The sequence below is a fragment of the Hyperolius riggenbachi genome, chromosome 11 (genome assembly GCF_040937935.1).
Source record: "Hyperolius riggenbachi isolate aHypRig1 chromosome 11, aHypRig1.pri, whole genome shotgun sequence".
NCBI classification, from domain to species: Eukaryota; Metazoa; Chordata; class Amphibia; order Anura; family Hyperoliidae; genus Hyperolius; species Hyperolius riggenbachi.
The window spans coordinates 80831297-80850274 of record NC_090656.1 but is presented as its reverse complement, the minus strand read 5'-3'; the positions used below and the strand labels follow the sequence as shown (position 1 = coordinate 80850274).

The 18978-nt window shown below is 42.3% G+C and overlaps 1 protein-coding gene across 5 annotated transcripts in view; it reads left to right on the top strand.

Annotated features, from left to right (window-relative positions):
- The window catches only part of LOC137539184 (ovochymase-2-like), a 229166-nt gene that overhangs the window by 63219 nt on the left and 146969 nt on the right, over positions 1-18978 (top strand). For all 5 annotated transcript variants that reach the window (XM_068261698.1, XM_068261699.1, XM_068261697.1 and 2 more), the window contains exon 9: positions 4697-4830. In XM_068261698.1, coding sequence (XP_068117799.1) covers positions 4697-4830 — 134 coding nt within the window. The remainder of the gene's footprint in view (positions 1-4696; positions 4831-18978) is intronic.

Sequence of the window (18978 nt, the reverse complement as noted above, 5' to 3'; positions counted from 1 at the left end):
ATACTGCACATCAGATCCTCTCCACCATAGAGAATTGGTGGGGTTTTGATCATACACTCCTCTCTTCAAACAGGCACAGCAGCCAGCTTTCCTCAATAACGCTTTATTCCATCCAGAAAATATAAGACCATAAAAACACAGTATGCATTTAACACATAAGCCTCTGCCTACGATTAAAGTTACACTTACACAGCCCAGGGCTTGTAACGAGCGTGTCTCGGTATCTTTAGGGTGAATGTCCGCCCCCTAACTGAGTTTCATGCCACGGCTTGCTACTCGCCTGTCTGTGCGGCATTCTTTTGGATTCTCCACACTACCTCAGTCCCGGATGGTTCCCGCTGCGTAATACTTTCAGAGGTGCTGGCTCTGCCCCTATTATCAGTTACAGAACACTGCCTTTAAGCACACCTGAAGTGAGAGGGATATGGAGGATGACATATTGATTTCCTGTTAAACAATGCCAGTTGCCTGGCTATCCTTCTAATCCTCTGCCTGTAATGCTTTTAACCATAAACCCTGAACAAGCATGCAGAAAAGGTGCTCTAACTAGGGATGGTCGGAAACATGAAGCTCGGCACCATGCCTGCCCCCGTCCTGTGCCGCCACCGCTGCCTTCTTGTTTGTTCGCCTGCTGTGCTCTGTCCCCGCTGCTTATCATGTAACAGGCAGCGGCACAGAGATCTCTGTTTAGCCCGGCAGCCAGTGAGAAGCGGGTGCTAGTACCTCGTGGACACTGCACTTATATGTGGAAGTGACATCATATGCAGCGCGGTGTCCAGAGGGGATACCATGCGTTAGCTTCTCACTGGTCGCCGGCTGATCGGAGGTCTAAGTGACGCTGCCTGTTACAAACAATGGTTCGCACAACAGCCGGGGGCCCCAGTCTCTCTCACTGGCTGGGGCCCCCAAACCACCATGCAATACCCAGAGGGAAGTGCGGGTGCGCCCTGGACCTGTTACATGATAGGCAGTGGGGATGGAACAAAGCAGGCAGGCGGCGCTGATCTGAGGTCTGACATCATGGGGAGTGGGGCGGGGGGTCCCTATCACATCACCACCTAAACTGGGGGGAGTCCCAGTCACTAAACTTGGGGGGGTCCCTGTCACTATTTTAAACTGGGGGTCCCTGTCACCACCTAAACTGGGGGAAGTCCCTGTCACTAATTTAAACTGGGGGGTCCCTGTCACTATTTTAAACTGGGGGGCACCTGCCACCACCTAAACTGGGGGAGTCTCTGTCACTAAACTTGGGTCCCTGTCACTACCTAAACTGGGAGGGTCCCTGTCACTAAACTTGGGGGGGCACCTGTCACCACCTAAACTGGGGGGCACCTGTGTCGGAGGCACTTACAATCCAATCCCTACCATAGTCCTAGTCATAGTAAATTCATGCTCCACCCAGGACCACACCCACATTCTGGTCCATGGCCATGCCCATTTTTGGGGTACCGTGCACCCCCCCCCCCACGGAAATGTTTCTGCGGGCGCCCATGGTCGGAAATGATGTGTTTTTTTATTTCACGTAAATTCCGATTTCCACAAATGCTGATTACCAGTTCTGTGGATTTCCACGGAAATCTAAATTACTGATTCCGATTTCTGAGTAAAATGGGTTTTTTGACATCTTTGGTAATAAAGTTATCTAATTTAAAAAAAAGTTTGTTTTGCTGAATCCGTTATAATTTGCGGATGTCTGTTATTATGCGGACATCCTTGATATACTACCAAATTCTCCCATTGACCAAACACTTCCAAGTCAGAAGTATTGGCCTTGTCAGAGAATGCAGAATTTTTCTGTGGAAATTGGAATACTGCGATAATTTTAGACCAATCACAAGACTTGGATACTACCGAGCTGGGCCGGATTTACCATAAGGCGCTGTAGGCGCTGAGAGACTTGGGCGCAGGATATAGCCGGTATATGGCTAACCCTGCTCCTGCACAAATCCCAGCAGCATTAATTACTATTACCCCTCTAGGTCGACATGGATGGTAGGGAATGATGTAATTCGGCTTCCAGAGGTTGCTGGTGGCCGCATTACAGTGTTTTAAAAGTAACTTCAGCTCCGTTTTCTGCCGGTACAGAAGTTACTCAGTGTGCGCCGCTATAGCCATAATTCCTATTTCGGTCTATGGTGGCGCAGGCTGCGCCCAAATCTCCTGCGCTGGATTCCCGGTGTTCGCCATAGGCACATGTCTACAGGCCCCTGATGATGGAAAGGCGATTCACTCCCCTCCCCGAGCACCTCCCTCCTTCCCTATGCAGAGTCCTGATAAGAGTGTAAATTATGGGTTACTTTCCCTGCTCTTGGCATTCCACTGACGAGATCTCCCTTAAGTCATGGGTGCCTCTAGTTACTTAATACTGAAGGTACCTCTGGCTACCTAATTCTCGGAGGCACCTCTGGCTACTTAATATTGAGGGCACTTCTGGCTACTTAATTCTAAGGGACACCTGTAGCTACCTATGATGGTAAAGGGAAGTAAGGGAGAAGTGGCCGCGGGGCCAGCCGCCACACTTGTGGTATAGTTTGGTGGCTTTTTGTAGGTTTATGGAGGGCAAAGTCTAATGTGCCAGAACATCTGTGCCTATAGGCTCCTGTGAGGCAAATCCGGGCCTGCTACTGAGTCTTACCGAGTCTTCTGATTGGCTCAAAATTACCGTGGTAATCCCATTTCCGTTGAAAAATTCTACATGCTCTGATTGGTCTAAAACTACTACCGTATACACTCAAATATAAGTCAACCTCGTATATAAGTCGACCCCAATATTTGATGCTCTTAAAGGACTTCCGATGTGAAATACTGCATCTATTTTTTACTCACCTGGGGCTTCTTCCAGTCCCTCGCCTCAGCCCCGGTCCTCCACGTTGTTCAGCTGGCCACCCGTAATGATCGCGACCCCACTGGCGGATTGGGTCTTCTACATCTGCATGGGCATTCGTGCCCGCGTGTTCACGTAATCTAGCGCATACTGCACCTGTGCACAACTATTGCGCAGGCGCAGTAAGCACCAGATGACGTGGACGCATGGGCACGAATGCTGACACAGGCACAGAAGACCCAACCCGCCAACGTAGTGGCGATCATTATGGGTGGCCAGCGGGACAACGCGGAGGACCGAGGCTGCGGCAAGAGAGACTGAGACGGCTGCTAGGAGCTGGATGAAGCCCCAGGTGAGTAAAAAATAGATGCAGTAATTCACTTCAGAAATCCTTCAACCTAGCATTTTTTAATGTCTCAAGTATGTGTTTATTCAGCAAACTGGTGGTGAAGTCCAAACCTTCCGTCTGCGTGTGTCATTGTTTCAGTGAAACTCTGAATCTAACTTCTGCTATGGAGCAATGGAGAACAGATTTAGAACAGATTCAGCTTAAGAAAAAATAAGGTTAACAGTGGGCATGTATGAGGAAATACCTGAAGCAATTAACCCTGCATGATCTCCATGCATCTTCCCCACATTGGCTATCATTCATAAAGCATTTCCGCATGCGGAAATGCTTAAAACAGCTGACTTTACCGAACACTCAGCAAGTTCGGCATTCATAAAGCCTCTTTCCGCATGAAAAACTGACACTACTGAGCAGAGTGATAAATCACCGCCTTGTGCGGTGATTATCGGAACAAATGTAACAAAATTGCAGTTTGGTGAATTGATGGTATTACCATCAATTCACCAAACTTTCAGCAACTCTGTTAAGTTCTGATGTGACCAATTTCTAAGTTGCTAAATGTTAGACTTGGGGGGGGGGGGGGGGGGGGAGAAGAAAATAAAAATCTACTATACCGCTGCTTTGATGGATGACTCATATTCTCCAGTGTTTTCCACAGATTCTGTGCTTCTCCTTAGATAATCAAGCAGTCTTTTTAATAATATTTAGTGTTGGTGGGCTGGCGGTTGCAGTTTGCTCACTTTTTTCAAGTGTACACAAATGTTTTTCTTCAGCTAGAGGCTAGGCTGAAGTCAAAAAGCAATCTAAAGGCAACTGTCTCTACAGACGGCCCTTAACCTCCCTGGCGTTCAATTTCCCCAGGATTTCTGTGCAAAAAGTGATAAAATACATTTTTAAAACTTTTTTTTTTCCTGTAACTTGCCAAAATGTGTCAAGCAAGGGTCTAGTATACAGTGCAGGAGAGTATTGAGGTGTATGCACTTTTATACTGTTCACAGCATATTTTGTTTGGACAGAGAATCTGTCCATACCGCTAGGGAGGTTTTAAAGGAATACCATGGTGAAAATACACTGAGATAAGCAAATGTATCTATCCTCCTACTCCTAAAAATAACTTGAGATATCCCACAGTTTTATTTTATGTTTCAATTTCCTTTTTAAGTTTTTAATGTTTCATTGTTTCTGCTTAATCACACAGTCTATGAAGTATGTCAGAGCTAAAATCTATGAACTATTGATCTTTTTATCTCTTTCCTGCTTTCAGAAGCTGTTTTCTTGAAGGAAAATGTTTTATGGCTGTAATACCTAATCAGTTAGGCTCTCTCCAGTCGGACTATAGTGTAACCGTCACTTGCAGCCCTAAATGTTAACTCTTTCGGGCAGATAAAAAAAAGAACACAGCCTAGTTAGTTTTATGCTTGGCATTGTACATACACCTGTTTATCTCATCAGTTTATATTCACCTTGGTATTCCTTTAATGTGATTCTGACCCATAACATGACCAAAATGATCTCTGTTGCAGGAAGTGTACATGGACAATAGTGGTTCCACAAGGAAAGGACATCTTGCTGTCTTTCAGTCGCTTTGATCTGGAGGATGATCTGGATTGTGATCTGGATTATCTCGCTATCTATTCTACAAAGGACAATCTTATTGGTAAGTCCATACCTCCCAACTTTTTAAGATCGGAAAGAGGGTCACTTAAGCCACACCCCTGCCACACCTCTAACCACCCCCTAGTCACGCATGCTATAAAGATTTCATACGAAAAATGTTGTTTTATAATTTAACTACCTAAAGAGCACCTCACGCCAATCGGCGTGAACACGGCGGCAGCCACTAAGAGACTGTTAGTCTATTACATTGTACAGAGCTGCAATCTACAAGTGACACGGCTGTCCCCTTGAGAGTCTCAGGAATGATCAGCTCTCATAGGTTGATGCCTATGACAGCCGATCGCTGTCATTGGCTGGCAGGGGGAGGGAAGAGAGCGCTGGGGGGGGGGGGGGAGACATTTTATTTAACCACTTGAGGACCTAGGGCTTTCTACCCCTTAAGGACCGGCCACTTTTTTTCCATTCAGACCACTGCAGCTTTCACGGTTTATTGCTCGCTCATACAACCTACCACCTAAATGAATTTTGGCTCCTTTTCTTGTCACTAATAAAGCTTTCTTTTGGTGCTATTTGATTGCTCCTGCGATTTTTACTTTTTATTATATTCATCAAAAAAGACATGAATTTTGGCAAAAAAATGATTTTTTTAACTTTCTGTGCTGACATTTTTCAAATAAAGTAAAATTTCTGTATACATGCAGCGCGAAAAATGTGGACAAACATGTTTTTGATTAAAAAAAACCCATTCAGTGTATATTTATTGGTTTGGGTAAAAGTTATAGCGTTTACAAACTATGGTGCAAAAAGTGAATTTTCTCATTTTCAAGCATCTATGACTTTTCTGACCCCCTGTCATGTTTCATGAGGGGCTAGAATTCCAGGATAGTATAAATACCCCCCAAATTACCCCATTTTGGAAAGAAGACATCCCAAAGTATTCACTGAGAGGCATAGTGAGTTCATAGAAGATATTATTTTTTGTCACAAGTAAGCGGAAAATGACACTTTGTGAGAAAAAAAAAAAAAAAAAGTTTCAATTTCTTCTAACTTGCGACAAAAAAAAAATGAAATCTGCCACGGACTCACTATGCCCCTCTCTGAATACCTTGAAGGGTCTACTTTCCAAAATGGGGTCATTTGTGGGGTGTGTTTACTGTCCTGACATTTTGGGGGGTGCTAAATTGTAAGCACCCCTGTAAAGCCTAAAGGTGCTCATTGGACTTTGGACCCCTTAGCGCAGTTAGGCTGCAAAAAAGTGCCACACGTGTTATTGCCGTACTCAGGAGAAGTAGTATAATGTGTTTTGGGGTGTATTTTTACACATACCCATGCTGGGTGGGAGAAATATCTCTGTAAATGACAATTTGTTAATTTTTTTTACACACAATTGTCCATTTACAGAGATCTTTCTCCCACTCAGCATGGGTATGTGTAAAAATACACCCCAAAACACATTATACTACTTCTCCTGAGTACGGCGATACCACATGTGTGGCACTTTTTTGCACCCTAACTGCGCTAAAGGGCCCAAAGTCCAATGAGTACCTTTAGGATTTCACAGGTCATTTTGAGAAATTTCGTTTCAAGACTACTCCTCACGGTTTAGGGCCCCTAAAATGCCAGGGCAGTATAGGAACCCCACAAATGACCCCATTTTAGAAAGAAGACACCCCAAGGTATTCCGTTAGGAGTATGGTGAGTTCATAGAAGATTTTATTTTTTGTCAAAAGTTAGCGGAAAATGACACTTTGTGAAAAAACACAATTAAAATCAATTTCCGCTAACTTGTGACAAAAAATAAAATCTTCTATGAACTCGCCGTACTACTAACGGAATACCTTGCCATACGGAAGCGCCGGCGGGATGTTGCGGCGGGTGAGCGGCGCCAGGCGGAGGCGGAGGATCGCGTCACGGATGACGCGATCTCTCCGCCCATGCCCATACAAGGACAGCCGTCAATTGTCCTTACGGCGGTCCTTGTGGCGTCCACTTCCCGGCCGCCAATTGTATATACGGCGGTCGGGAAGTGGTTAAAGAATAATAATAATAATAATTAAATAAAAAAAATAATAAAAAAAACACTGCCTGCAGAGCCCAGCAACAGAAAGCTGGTGGACAGAAACAGGGGGGGGGGGGGGGAAATCACTTGTGTGCATGGATCTGTGGCTCTGCAGCAAGACATTAAAGCTGCAGAGCCCTAATTTGCAAAAAATTGCAGTGGGTGGGGGCTGGGGTGCCGAGGGACATGACTCCCAAAGAGGGACTGTCCCTCCAAAAGAGGGACATTTGGAAGCCATGGGTGAGTCTACCAATGTATGTAACATGTACCATAGATTGGTCAAACCATTATCCAATTTCAGTTTTAGAGTATATTTGATATAGTGAAATGGAAAAGCACCGTAAAGCTGTCACATATACTTAGTTTCTGAAACTAACAATATCCACTGGCCTTGGTGTTACCTTCTCTTGTTGTCTTGCATGCTGCTCTTTTACTCTAGACTGTCTTCCATTGGTCTGACTGCCTAGTAGTTTTTCTCATCTTCTTTCTAAAGCTACATCTTTTCAGAGAAAAATATTATATCATACTTCTGAGCCAACTGTTGTCTACAGACCAGCTGCACACTTTGCCCTTATCTGGCCATGGTCGGGGTCAGACATAATTTTTCTTATTACATACTTATATAGTATTTCCTGCACCAGGTGCAGTATAATCACGCCCTGGGAAACTTCATTTGAAGTCCCAGGGCCGCGAAAGTTAGTCAATGGGAGTGGGCACATTGCCGTTACCGCCGGTTATCGGGACGTGAATGAATGTGAACACAGTTCCCATTCATAAATCTGAGTCCCGAGTTAATGAATGCTGGCATCTATTAGATGCCTGCGTCATTGTATCTTCCGGCTATTACACTGCCACCCATTATTTCTGATTCATGTCCTTACGTACACTATTGTGGCCAAATAGTAAAACTACATCACAAAATATTTTATTTAATAAAAATACCTACACTTATATGTAAAATTAACTATTTCCCTCCCACACTCCCCCATACCAAAACATTTTTTATATATAAATAAAAAAATTACATTTAAAAAAAAATACATAAATAGCTGCCTTAAAGCGGATCCGAGATGAAAAACTAACTATAACAAGTAACTTGTCTATATATCTTATCTAAAGTTTAGATAGTTTACACAGCAAATCTGGCTGCATACAGCTTCAATAGTTTATGATGATTTATTCCTGTGATACAATGAGAGTGGCAATGTTCTGTTTGTCTTCATTACACAGGTAATCTGCAACTGCATCTCCACCCCTCAGCCTGTGAACAATTCACTTCCTCCTCCCCTCTGCCTCTGAAATCTCTGGCTAGTAACCTCCTCCTCCTCCTGACCAGACTGAGCTCCCATAAGCCCTTGCTACATGGGTCTGAGTGCCTTGGCATTTTGGAGAAGCTGTGGGCGAGGCTTGTTTAGTTTATAGGTAATTGGAGTATTAAAACAAAACAAAAAATGGATTTGGCTTGAGGAATGCCCTATAAAACTATATGTAAGGAACACAATTATGCAATGAATAAAAGTTTATCTCGGATCCACTTTAAGGACTTAACTTTTTTTAATATTTATGACAAGGGGGTATATAACTGTTATTTTTTTAATTTGCTGGTTTATAAATATTGATGAACGCAAAACTGAAAAAATGCATCTTTATTTCCAAATAAAACATTATTGCCATACATTTGTACTAGGGAAAAATTGTAAACGTTGCAATTACCGGGACAATTTGGCAAATTAAATGTGTGGGTTTTATCCACAGTAGAACGTTTTATTTTAACACTATAATGGCCAAAAACTGAGAAATAATTAATTTTTCTCCATTTTTTTCTTATTATTCCAATTAAAACGTGTTTAGAATAAAATAATTCTTAGCATAATGTACCTCCCAAAGAAAGCCTAATTGGTGGATGAAAAAAACAAGATATAGATCATGTTGTTGTGATTAGTTGTGATTAAGTTATTGGCGAAAGAATGGGAGGAGCGCTGACAGGTGAAAATTGCTCTGGTCCTAAAGGGGAAAAAACCCTCAGTGGTCAAGTGGTTAAAGCAAACCGTGTTCCCCAACCCAGTCTTCAAGGCCCTCCAATACTGCATGTTTTGTGGAAATCCAGAGAGGTAGTTAATCAGCTCTGCTGAGATGCTAATTACCTCACCTGTGAATTGTGGTTTTCTGCAACACAAGTACTGTTGGTGGGCCTTGAGGACAGGGTTGGGAAAGTGTTGCCTGATGTGACATGAGATAAATGTGTATGTACAGTGCCAAACATAGGTTATGTTTCTTTTATTACTTTTTATACCTGAAAGAGTTAACCTACTGAATAGGCTGCATTTGAATTGTGCACAGCGGGAAAAAAGTGCCTGCAGCAGTTTTCCACACAACACATCCAAATCCCCATAGCTGTGTATGGAACAGCTGTAGCAATTCAAATGTAAATTTGCATCAACAAGGGTGTCAAGTCTGTTTCGGAATCAGATGCAGCACCCCAGTGGAAACCCAGCCTAAAGGGGCCCATACACTGATCAATTTCAGCCCTCGATCGACAGCCGATTCGACCACTCTGATCGAATAGGCTAGAAATCGATGCAGCTGGAAGCATGATCGATTTTTGTTTAATTTCCATCGATTTGCTCGATCGGTCCGGATAAAAAATCTAGGGCGATTGGCTGTTGGCAGCAGATCGAATGGTGCAATTGGATCGAATGGTACAATAATGCATTTTGATCGATTTTCAATAGACTTCATTCTGAAATCTATTGGAAATCTGTTCCTAGTGTGTGGCACACATCAGATAGATTCCTGTCAGATTTGACCTGACAGACATCAGGTCTGTTATGCTGGGAATACACAGTACACGGTTTGTACCGCTCGATTGAGCCATTAGATGGCTCGATTGATAATTTCCGACATGTCAGACATGACCACAGTGATCAAATCTGCTGTGAAATCGATAGCACAAACACTGACGATCGTCCGATTTCCATCCGAAATCGATCGGTTCAGTTGATCTGTCCAGGAGGAAGATTTCACTTGATTGTCGGCGGGTCGGGAGCGCTTTGTTAGCGGCGTTTGATTAGGCGAGGACCGACACAGCATAGCGGCACCAATACATCACCTGTCCAGCCAGCTTGAGTCTCCGGGATCCGTTCAGTCACACTTTTTCCGTCAAAGTTCAAACAGTAGAGTAGCCTCTACTGTTTAAACTTCAATTTGCCACAGGACGAGACAGGAAGTGAAGTGGATATGGAAAACGTCAGGGGAGCAGGGGCGGCGAGGCAGGCAGCAGGGGCGGCGAGGCAGGCAGCAGTGGCGGCTTCACAGATTTTGAATAGATTTCATACTGAAATAGATTAAAATCTGTGTGCAGTGTATGGCAGGCCAATAGATCCCTCTGTGATCAGATTAGATCAGAGAGGGATCTATCTGTTGGTCGAACTGGTGGCCATCGGCCAGCGTATCGCAGCCCTTACACTAAATGCAATTCCAATTTCGATGCAATTTTATATGAAATTCCGATAAGTCCTGCATGCTGCGTTTTTTCTGCCTTTTTCTTCTTGTGTTGCAAGCATCCTGTAAAAATCGAAATCGGAAATTTAAATTGTGATTTGCAGTGTAAAAGAAGCCTCCCACTGACTTGCTTTAAAAATGATGGTTTTTAAAAATTATCATGATGGCTGCATTTTCGCTGCGATTTTGACATCTTAATGTAAGTCAATGTGAGGCCTTGTTCACATTGCGTTCGGCTTGCGTTTTATCCGCGGTGGGCTTATTTTGAGGCGTTTTTTTCTTTCAGATTCCCGGCGCTTGGGTGGGTGATTTTTTTTTTGTGGTTAGCGGTTTCCGACGCGTTTTCCCCGAGCATTTTGGTAATTCACTCCCTGATGCAAGTCAGGAAGTGAACTCTTTGATCCGGAAAATAATACAATGTATTTATTCTTAAAAACGCGAACGCAATGGCCTCAACTCACTAAGATCATGCTGGAGATAATAAGGCTAGAGAAAACTTACCTCCACACAGTAAGAGAGTTATCTTATCTCTTCATTCCTTATGTTACCTCTTCTATAGTTAATTTACCTCCTCTGTAGTTAAGTTACCTCCTCTGTAGTTAAGTTACCTCCTCTGTAGTTATTTTCACACGCAGTTAATGAACAGCCTGTCTTTAACTCTGGAGTTATTTTAAGGATTAAAGAGTTAACTTTAAGGCAGAAGAGTTAACTTTAGGTTTGCCTGAGGTAAAATGTTTCCTGAATACTACATGCCTTATCACCATGGTAACTACTGTAGAAGAGTTATTAAAGAGACTCTGTAACAACAAAAACCTCCCCTGGGGGGTACTCACCTCGGGTGGGGGAAGCCTCCGGAACCTAATGAGGCTTCCCACGCCGTCCTCTGTCCCACGGGGGTCTCGCTGCAGCCCTCCGAACAGCCGGCGACAGAGCCGACTGTAGCTTCAATATTTACCTTTGCTGGCTCCAGCGGGGGCGCTGTGGCGACTTTCGGCACGGAAATAGACGGAAATACCCGATCTCCGTCGGGTCCGCTCTACTGCGCAGGCGCCGGAAACTTGCGCCTGCGCAGTAGAGCAGACCCGACGGCGATCGGGTATTTTCGCCTACTTCGGCGCCGACAGCCATCAGAGCGCCTGCGCAGGAGCCAGGAAGGTAAATATTGCATCACGGCTGTACGGAGGGCTACAGCGAGACCCCCGAGGGACGCAGGACGGCGTGGGAAGCCTCATTAGGATCCTGAGGCTTCCCCCACCCGAGGTGAGTACCCCCCAGGGGCCGTTTTGTCGTTACAGTTCCTCTTTAAAGACGGGAGATGAGCTTAGTGAATTGAGGCCAATGGCTCCACAAAGTGGTTTTGTGAGCGGTTTGCGTTTTTCCTATACCTTCTATTGAGGCAGAATCGCATCAAAAATGGCTCAAGCACCGCTTACCTAAACAGATCAGAAACGAACCGCTTAGATATGAACTATCTCATAGAGAATCGTTGTGTAAGCGCTTTCAGGGCGATTTTGAAAAATCGCCCGTGCTTTGTCAGAATTCTAGCGGTTTATTTATGCAGGAAAAACATATGTGTATATTTCAAGTTTTAATGTTCTATGCAAAATGTCATTGTAAACTGTAAAGTTAGAGTACTTCTTTAACTCCCTTGGCGGTACGCAGTTTCTGAGGCTGGAGGTTTTTTGCCCCCCAATTTTTTTAAAAAACACTTTAGCAAGCATTTCGCTAACTATGCGTATGTACAAGGTTGCTTCGGTCCCCTCCATGCCCGCCGATCGCCGTGGGCTATAAGTACCTTGCCACGATCCCACGAAAAGCACATTTTCCCGATCCGCTTCCGTCGTTGCTATGGCGACGATCGGAGATGACGTCATTGATGTCATGACGTCAGCCGCAATCCCGACTGGCGACATCGCGAAGCCTGGAGCCGATTGGGCGGCTGCGCTGGAGTGGGAACGCTGGGGGGTACGTATACCAAAAGTTATTGCGGGGGACCGGAGCAACTTTGTGCATACGCTTAGCTAGCGAACCGCTAGCTAAAGCGTTATTGCACCAGTTTTTTTTTTAAAGTCCTGGGGCCATGTGATCCTCCGTGGCGGCTACCCCATGTGTAGCACGGAGTTACCGTTAAGGAGGTTAAAATATTGCTCTGGGACATCTCAGCATATTCCAGGCAGTGAAACTCATAATTATTAGATTATTTTAGTTACAGAAGCGAAAACATTTTTGTTTATAGTACAAGAATCTTTTAAATGTCAAGGTTAGACAGCGCAGTATGTAAAGAAAAGAAAGAAGTTTAAAAAATCACATTACTGCAGCAATCATATATGTATATTTGCTCAGTTATTACATATAAATATTATTAATACAGTCCTTCTAAAGTAATAAATAGTTATTGTTAAACCCTATAAATACATATAATATAATTTAATACTTTGAAATACATTTATATGCTGGATTCTGCAGTGAAAGTTTCAAAACACATTAGATGTGTTCCACAAGGATGTTTTGACTATGAATGTCCTTTAGAATGTAAACAACTTTGCAAGGTTTTTTCTATTGTCCCATATTTAGGCGGTTTCATAGTCTTATAATTAATATTATTAATGCGGCTTGTTATTTACATGATTAAATGATGACCTCTGCCGGTGGAAAATATTACATTTATTTATTTGTAAGCGATACATTTATAGAACAGGATTTTAAATTATTACATTCTAATGTACAATTATATCTTATATGATTAATTGTATTAAGAAGAATTATACAATAAGCTTTATATTAAATAAGTATATTGGGGGAAGCCCTGTATGTTTCAATAAGCCTTAAATTGCTGTGGACTTTTTACTGGGTCATCCTGGCCAATTTTTCGTTTTGGAAAAGGACAGACATATTCCAAACTAATTAGCAGAAGGACACATCAGAAATGCGTCATAAATGACATTGTTTAATGGTTGAAAGTCCAAATGTCTGGGGCAAATAACTCAACCAGCAGACGTCTGGTGACGTCCATTTTTAATTAACTGCGTCACAAATGACCTAATCAAATGTCAATATATATAAACAAAAATCTGTTATGGTTATTTTAAATGTAATCTATTTACAGTATTCAAAACAAAGATAATGTTTGACGCACAAGTTTCAGCCAATCAGAACCTGGGATTTATCGAAATTCCAGATTATGCAGCCATATTGCATCCAATCACTTTAAAAGTAGGAGCTGAAAGTTCATAATTTGCACTAGCCTACCAATCTCCTGAGAAGACACACGAGGCAGAAGCTACCTTCCCACACGTGGTTCTAGATGCTGAAGAGTTGACAGAGAAGGGGTAATATGCTTAATATTCTGGTGATTTACGTTATTAATTTTTCAGCATTAAGTTCTGTTAAGATGTTAGCAAGAAGTTTTATTAGAAGCTATTTTTTATGCTGTTTCTTTAAGAAGATTACTACAAGTTTTACACAGCTATTGATACAGATGAGACTACTTTTGATCTTATTCTACATAACACAACTGTTATGTAGAATAAGATCAAAAGTAGTCTCATCTGTATCAATAGCTGGGTAAAACTTGTAGTAATCTTCTTAAAGACTAACTGTTAGGCAAAATAAGCAAATATAAATCTCTATTCTCCTGTGTTAAATAGTTTGGAAGGTAGCCAAAAAGGCAATACTGAAGTTAAAAATCGATCTTACTTTTTTGTCAGCTGAATAGCAATCGTCTTTTTCCCCAAGCTGCCAAGGAGTATGCAGGCCACAAAACAGAAGTTGCAGAGCATGCTAGGAGTTTTTTTTCTCTCTACTGCCCTCCCTGGTCCTCCCCTTCATTTCCCTATGCCTCCCTAATTCTTTACTGCAGCCTGATTGGCTGCTTCCTCTCTGATTGAATGCTGTCCCCTGTCAGCTCTCATCCTCCCCCGCCCCCAGCAGAAGCCTGTGCAATATTCTTCTCCCCCCGCAGAAACAGGTGCGGATGCCTTCTCATCCCAAAAAGCTAACACCGAGAGAGAGAGCGGGAGCAGAGTGCATGTCCACACTTCCAGCGCCGCGCACTGCAGTTTCCTCTGTCACCGTGCATTTCTTTCTCTACTGCTCGTGATTCCTATCATGTGACTCGCTGGTAACTTTCCGGCGAGTCACATGTGAGAGACGCCAGCAGTAGAGAGAGAGATGCACGGTGACAGAGGAAACTGCGGTGGTGGCGCTGGAAGTGTGGAGATCTCTCTCTCTGCTCCTGCTCTCTTTCTCTCTGTGTTAGCTTTTTGGGGTGAGAAGACATCCGCACCTGTTTCTGGGGGGGGGGGGGGTTGTTGGGCAGACATCCACACCTGTCTCTGGGGTGGGTTGTAGGGCAGACATCCGCACCTGTTTCTGCGGGGGGGGAGGGGAGGGGCAGACAGACATCCGCACCTGTTTCTGCGGGGGGGGGGGGGGTGAGGCATGAAGAGATCTGCAGCTTGGTGGGAGTTTCTGAGGGATGGGAGTTGTGAGGGCTAATGCATACTAAATCGTGAGGAAGAGTGGAAGCAGGGTAAGGGAGGATATTTACATCACGATTGGCTTCAGACAAGACAGTCAAAGATGGTACCTGTCAAGAACTTTCAGAAACATAAATATCTGTATATACTATATAAAAATTTACTGAAATCAAAACATGGACAGTGTAATGCATATGTTATGTAAGTACAGCCATTATTTATCTACTGATATGTGTTTTTTTTTTCTCTGAGACCCTATACCTAACAGCTCCTCTTTAAAGAAATAGCATAAAAAATAGCTTCTAAAAAACCTCTTGCTAACATCTTAACAGAACTTAATGCTGAAAAATTAATAAAGTAAATCACCAGAATATTAAGCATATTACCCCTTCTCTGTCATCTCTTCAGCATCTAGAACCACGTGTGGGAAGGTAGCTTCTGCCTCATGTGTCTTTTCAGGAGATTGGTAGGCTAGTGCAAATTATGAGCTTTCAGCTCCTACTTTTAAAGTGATTGGATGCAATATGGCTGCCTACAGTGGTGCTCGTCCGGATTCCGGATATCCGAACTACGCAGATAATCCAAACTTTTTCCACTATCTGAACTTTGAATAGCAATTCGGATATTTTTTAAAATCCGAATTGACTATCCGAGCAAACTTAGATTTCCCATCTGGAATCCGAAATCCTGGCGGATAGTTAGTTCAGATATCCGAGCAAAAGCTAAAATCACCTTCAATGGTAAAAATCCCTTTCGAAGGCTGAGAGAGAGTGTTTTTTGCCATTTTCAGGACACTTCCGGTGTTCTATCCGGATATCTGAATCCGGCCGGATACTGAGGTCGGATATCCGACTCAGATCGTATAGAGGGGTATCTGGATCCGAATTACATCCAGATAGTGAAAAGTGGTATCCGAGCAGCACTGGCTGCCTAATCTGGAATTTCCCTAAATCCCAGGTTCTGATTGGCTGAAACTTCCGTGCGTCAAATGTTATCTTTGTTTTGAATACGGTAAATAGCTGACATTTAAAATAACCATAACAGATTTTTGTTTATTCATATTGACATTTGATTAGGTCATTTGTGACGCAGTTAATTAAAAATGGACGTCACCAGCCATCTTGTCTGCTGGTTGACTTATTTGCACCAGACATTTGGACTTTCCAACATTAAACAATGTCATTTATGACGCATTTCTGATAATGTGTCCTGCTAATTAGTTTGGAATATGTCTGTCCTTTTCCAAAACGAAAAATTGGCCAGGTTGACCCAGTAAAAAGTCTACAGCAATTTAAGGCTTATTGAAACATACAGGGCTTCCCCCAATATACTTATTTAATATAAAGCTTATTGTATAATCCTTCTTAAAGGAAAGGTTCAGGGACTATGAAAAAAAATAAAAATCCTCATCCACTTACCTGGGGCCTCTTCCAGCCCGTGGCAGGCAGGAGGTGCCCTTGGCGCCACTCCGCAGGCTCCTGGTGGTCTCCGGTGGCCGACCCGACCTGGCCAGGTCGGCGGCCAGGTGGGCTTCTTCTGCGCTTCATTTTGCATTTCACAGCGGCACGCTGACGTCATCGGACGTCCTCCGGGCTGTACTGCGCAGGCTCAGAACTACTGAGTCTGCGCAGTACAGCCCGGAGGACGTCCGATGACGTCAGCGCGCTGGCGTGAAACGCACAATGGAGCGCAGAAGAAGCCCGACCTGGCCGCTGGCCTGGCCAGGTCGGGTCGGCCACCGGAGACCACTACCGGGAGCCTGCGGAGCGGCGCCGAGGGCACCTCCTGCCTGCCATGGGCTGGAGGAAGCCCCAGGTAAGTAGATGAGGATTTTTTTTTTCATAGTCCCTGAACCTTCCCTTTAATACAATTAATCATATAAGATATAATTGCACATTAAAATTTAATAATTTAAAATCCTGTTCTATAAATTTATCTCTTACAAATAAATAAATTTAATATTTTCCACAGGCAGAGGTCATAATTTAATCATGTAAATAACAAGCCGTTTTAATAATATTAATTATAAGACTATGAAACCGCCAGGTGGCATAATTGTCCTAAATATGGGACAATAGAAAAAACCTTGCAAAGTTGTTTACATTCTAAAGGATATTCATAGTCAAAACATCCTTGTGGAACACATCTAATGTGTTTTGAAACTTTCACTGCAGAATCCAGCATTTAAATGTATTTCAAAGTATTAAATTATATTATATGTATTTATAGGGTTTAACAATAACTATTTCTTTCTTTAGAAGGTAATAACTGAGCAAATACACATATATGATTGCTGCAGTAATGTGATTTTTTAAACTTCTTTCTTTTCTTCACATACTGCGCTGTCTAACCTTGACATTTAATAGATCCTTGTACTATAAACAAAAATGTTTTCGCTTCTGTAACTAAAATAATCTAATAATTATGAGTTTTACTGCCTGGAATATGCTGAGATGTCCCAGAGCAAAATTTTAAAGAAGTACTCTAACTTTACAGTTTACAATGACATTTTGCATAGAACATTACAACTTAAAACATACACATATGACAGCTTTTCCTGCATAAATAAACTGCTAGAATTCTGACATACCCCCTTGCAGGAAAATGATGGCAGATGGTTAGCGATCTCCGTTTTTTTTTTTCATATTCCTCCGGAAAAAAAAATCTATAATCAAAATTAAAATTAATGCAATCTTTCATTCATTAAATGGCATTGTCAGCTGTGTTGCCAGACTGACAATAAGATTAATATTTTCTCTAATAAACATATTTTGCTGGTCTGGATTTGGCTATAGTCTTTGTATATGACATATGTATGGATTCACCCTTGAATCTGTAGTTTCTATCACTGTGGTAGCTTGTGTAGATGTGTAGGAAAATTCTAGCTAATTTTTGTTAAGTCATGTGGTAAAACTTAAAGTTCAAGATGTATAAACAGGAATTATGCCGCTCATGTTGCCCATAGATTATTTGGAGCACAATGCGTTCAAAGTTTTATTGTTAGCTTACAACAGGTTAATTAGTTGGTTAGTATTAATACAGTTAATTACATCTTTCTTATACCACAGGGTTTTTTTTTTTTTCACAAATGGTATGTAGTAGTGTGTGTAGTTTGCTAGCAGGATCCCATAAAATAATGTCATCTTTCTATTTAAATATAGATATCATATCAAAAATGTAAGCATTGAAAAGATCTTTAGCAATTCAAATTGCAAGCTAGCTAATTGCAGTAGCTGTTTTCAAATATGTTCTCAATAAAGCATATGTATTAACATCTCATTATTAAAGTTGCTTCTCCACTTCATGTTTCCAGTATTATGGAGTAATTCTCTTGAATTGGTCAGAATCTTTACCTCTGATTTAAAAGGTGGCCATCCCATGCGCTTTTAATGTTCTTTTTAACATTTATGATTATTCAACATTAATAATAGAGATTAAACTTTGTATTTTTGGGAATTTGTTGGTAAAAGGTTTTTTCTTTTGTATGACACACATGCCAGCCTTATTGAACCACTTCTAATCGTCCCTAATTCACTGATTTAAAAGTCTCTTGAAACTTATGTTGTAGCCTGTCTGCATTCGTGAATGTAAATCTTGGCATGTTTATTTTCTCAAAAAGTAAAATGTGATGGATTATTCTGTAGATTAAAGAGACTCTGTAACAAATTTTTCAGCCTTAGTTCTTCTATCCTATAAGTTCCTATGCCTGTTCTAATCTGCTCTGGCTTACTGCAGTCTTTCCTAACTGCACTGTCTCTGTAATAAATCAATGTATCTTTCCTCTGTCCTGTTTGTCGGGCTAAGGCTTGATTGTGTGGAATGTGCAGGTCTGCTTGTGATTGGTAGAAGCGATACACACCCTCTGCAGGCCCCCTGCACACTCTGAATGACTCACACACTATGCTTAGCTGAGCCTATTAGAAGCTGGTTAGTTTGTTTGTAAACACTGCCTAAAACTGTTAATTACAAGCCAGGATTGCAGCAGAGAGTGGCAGAAACAGCACAGAGGGGCACAGGAGAAAATAATGAATAGAATGGTATGCTTTTTATTGTAAGAATATTAGAGTACAGATTCTCTTTAAGTTTGTTATAACGGGTTTCTTGTTAAGCACAGTCTCTTCTCACAGCAATACTTAATGCAGTTACACGC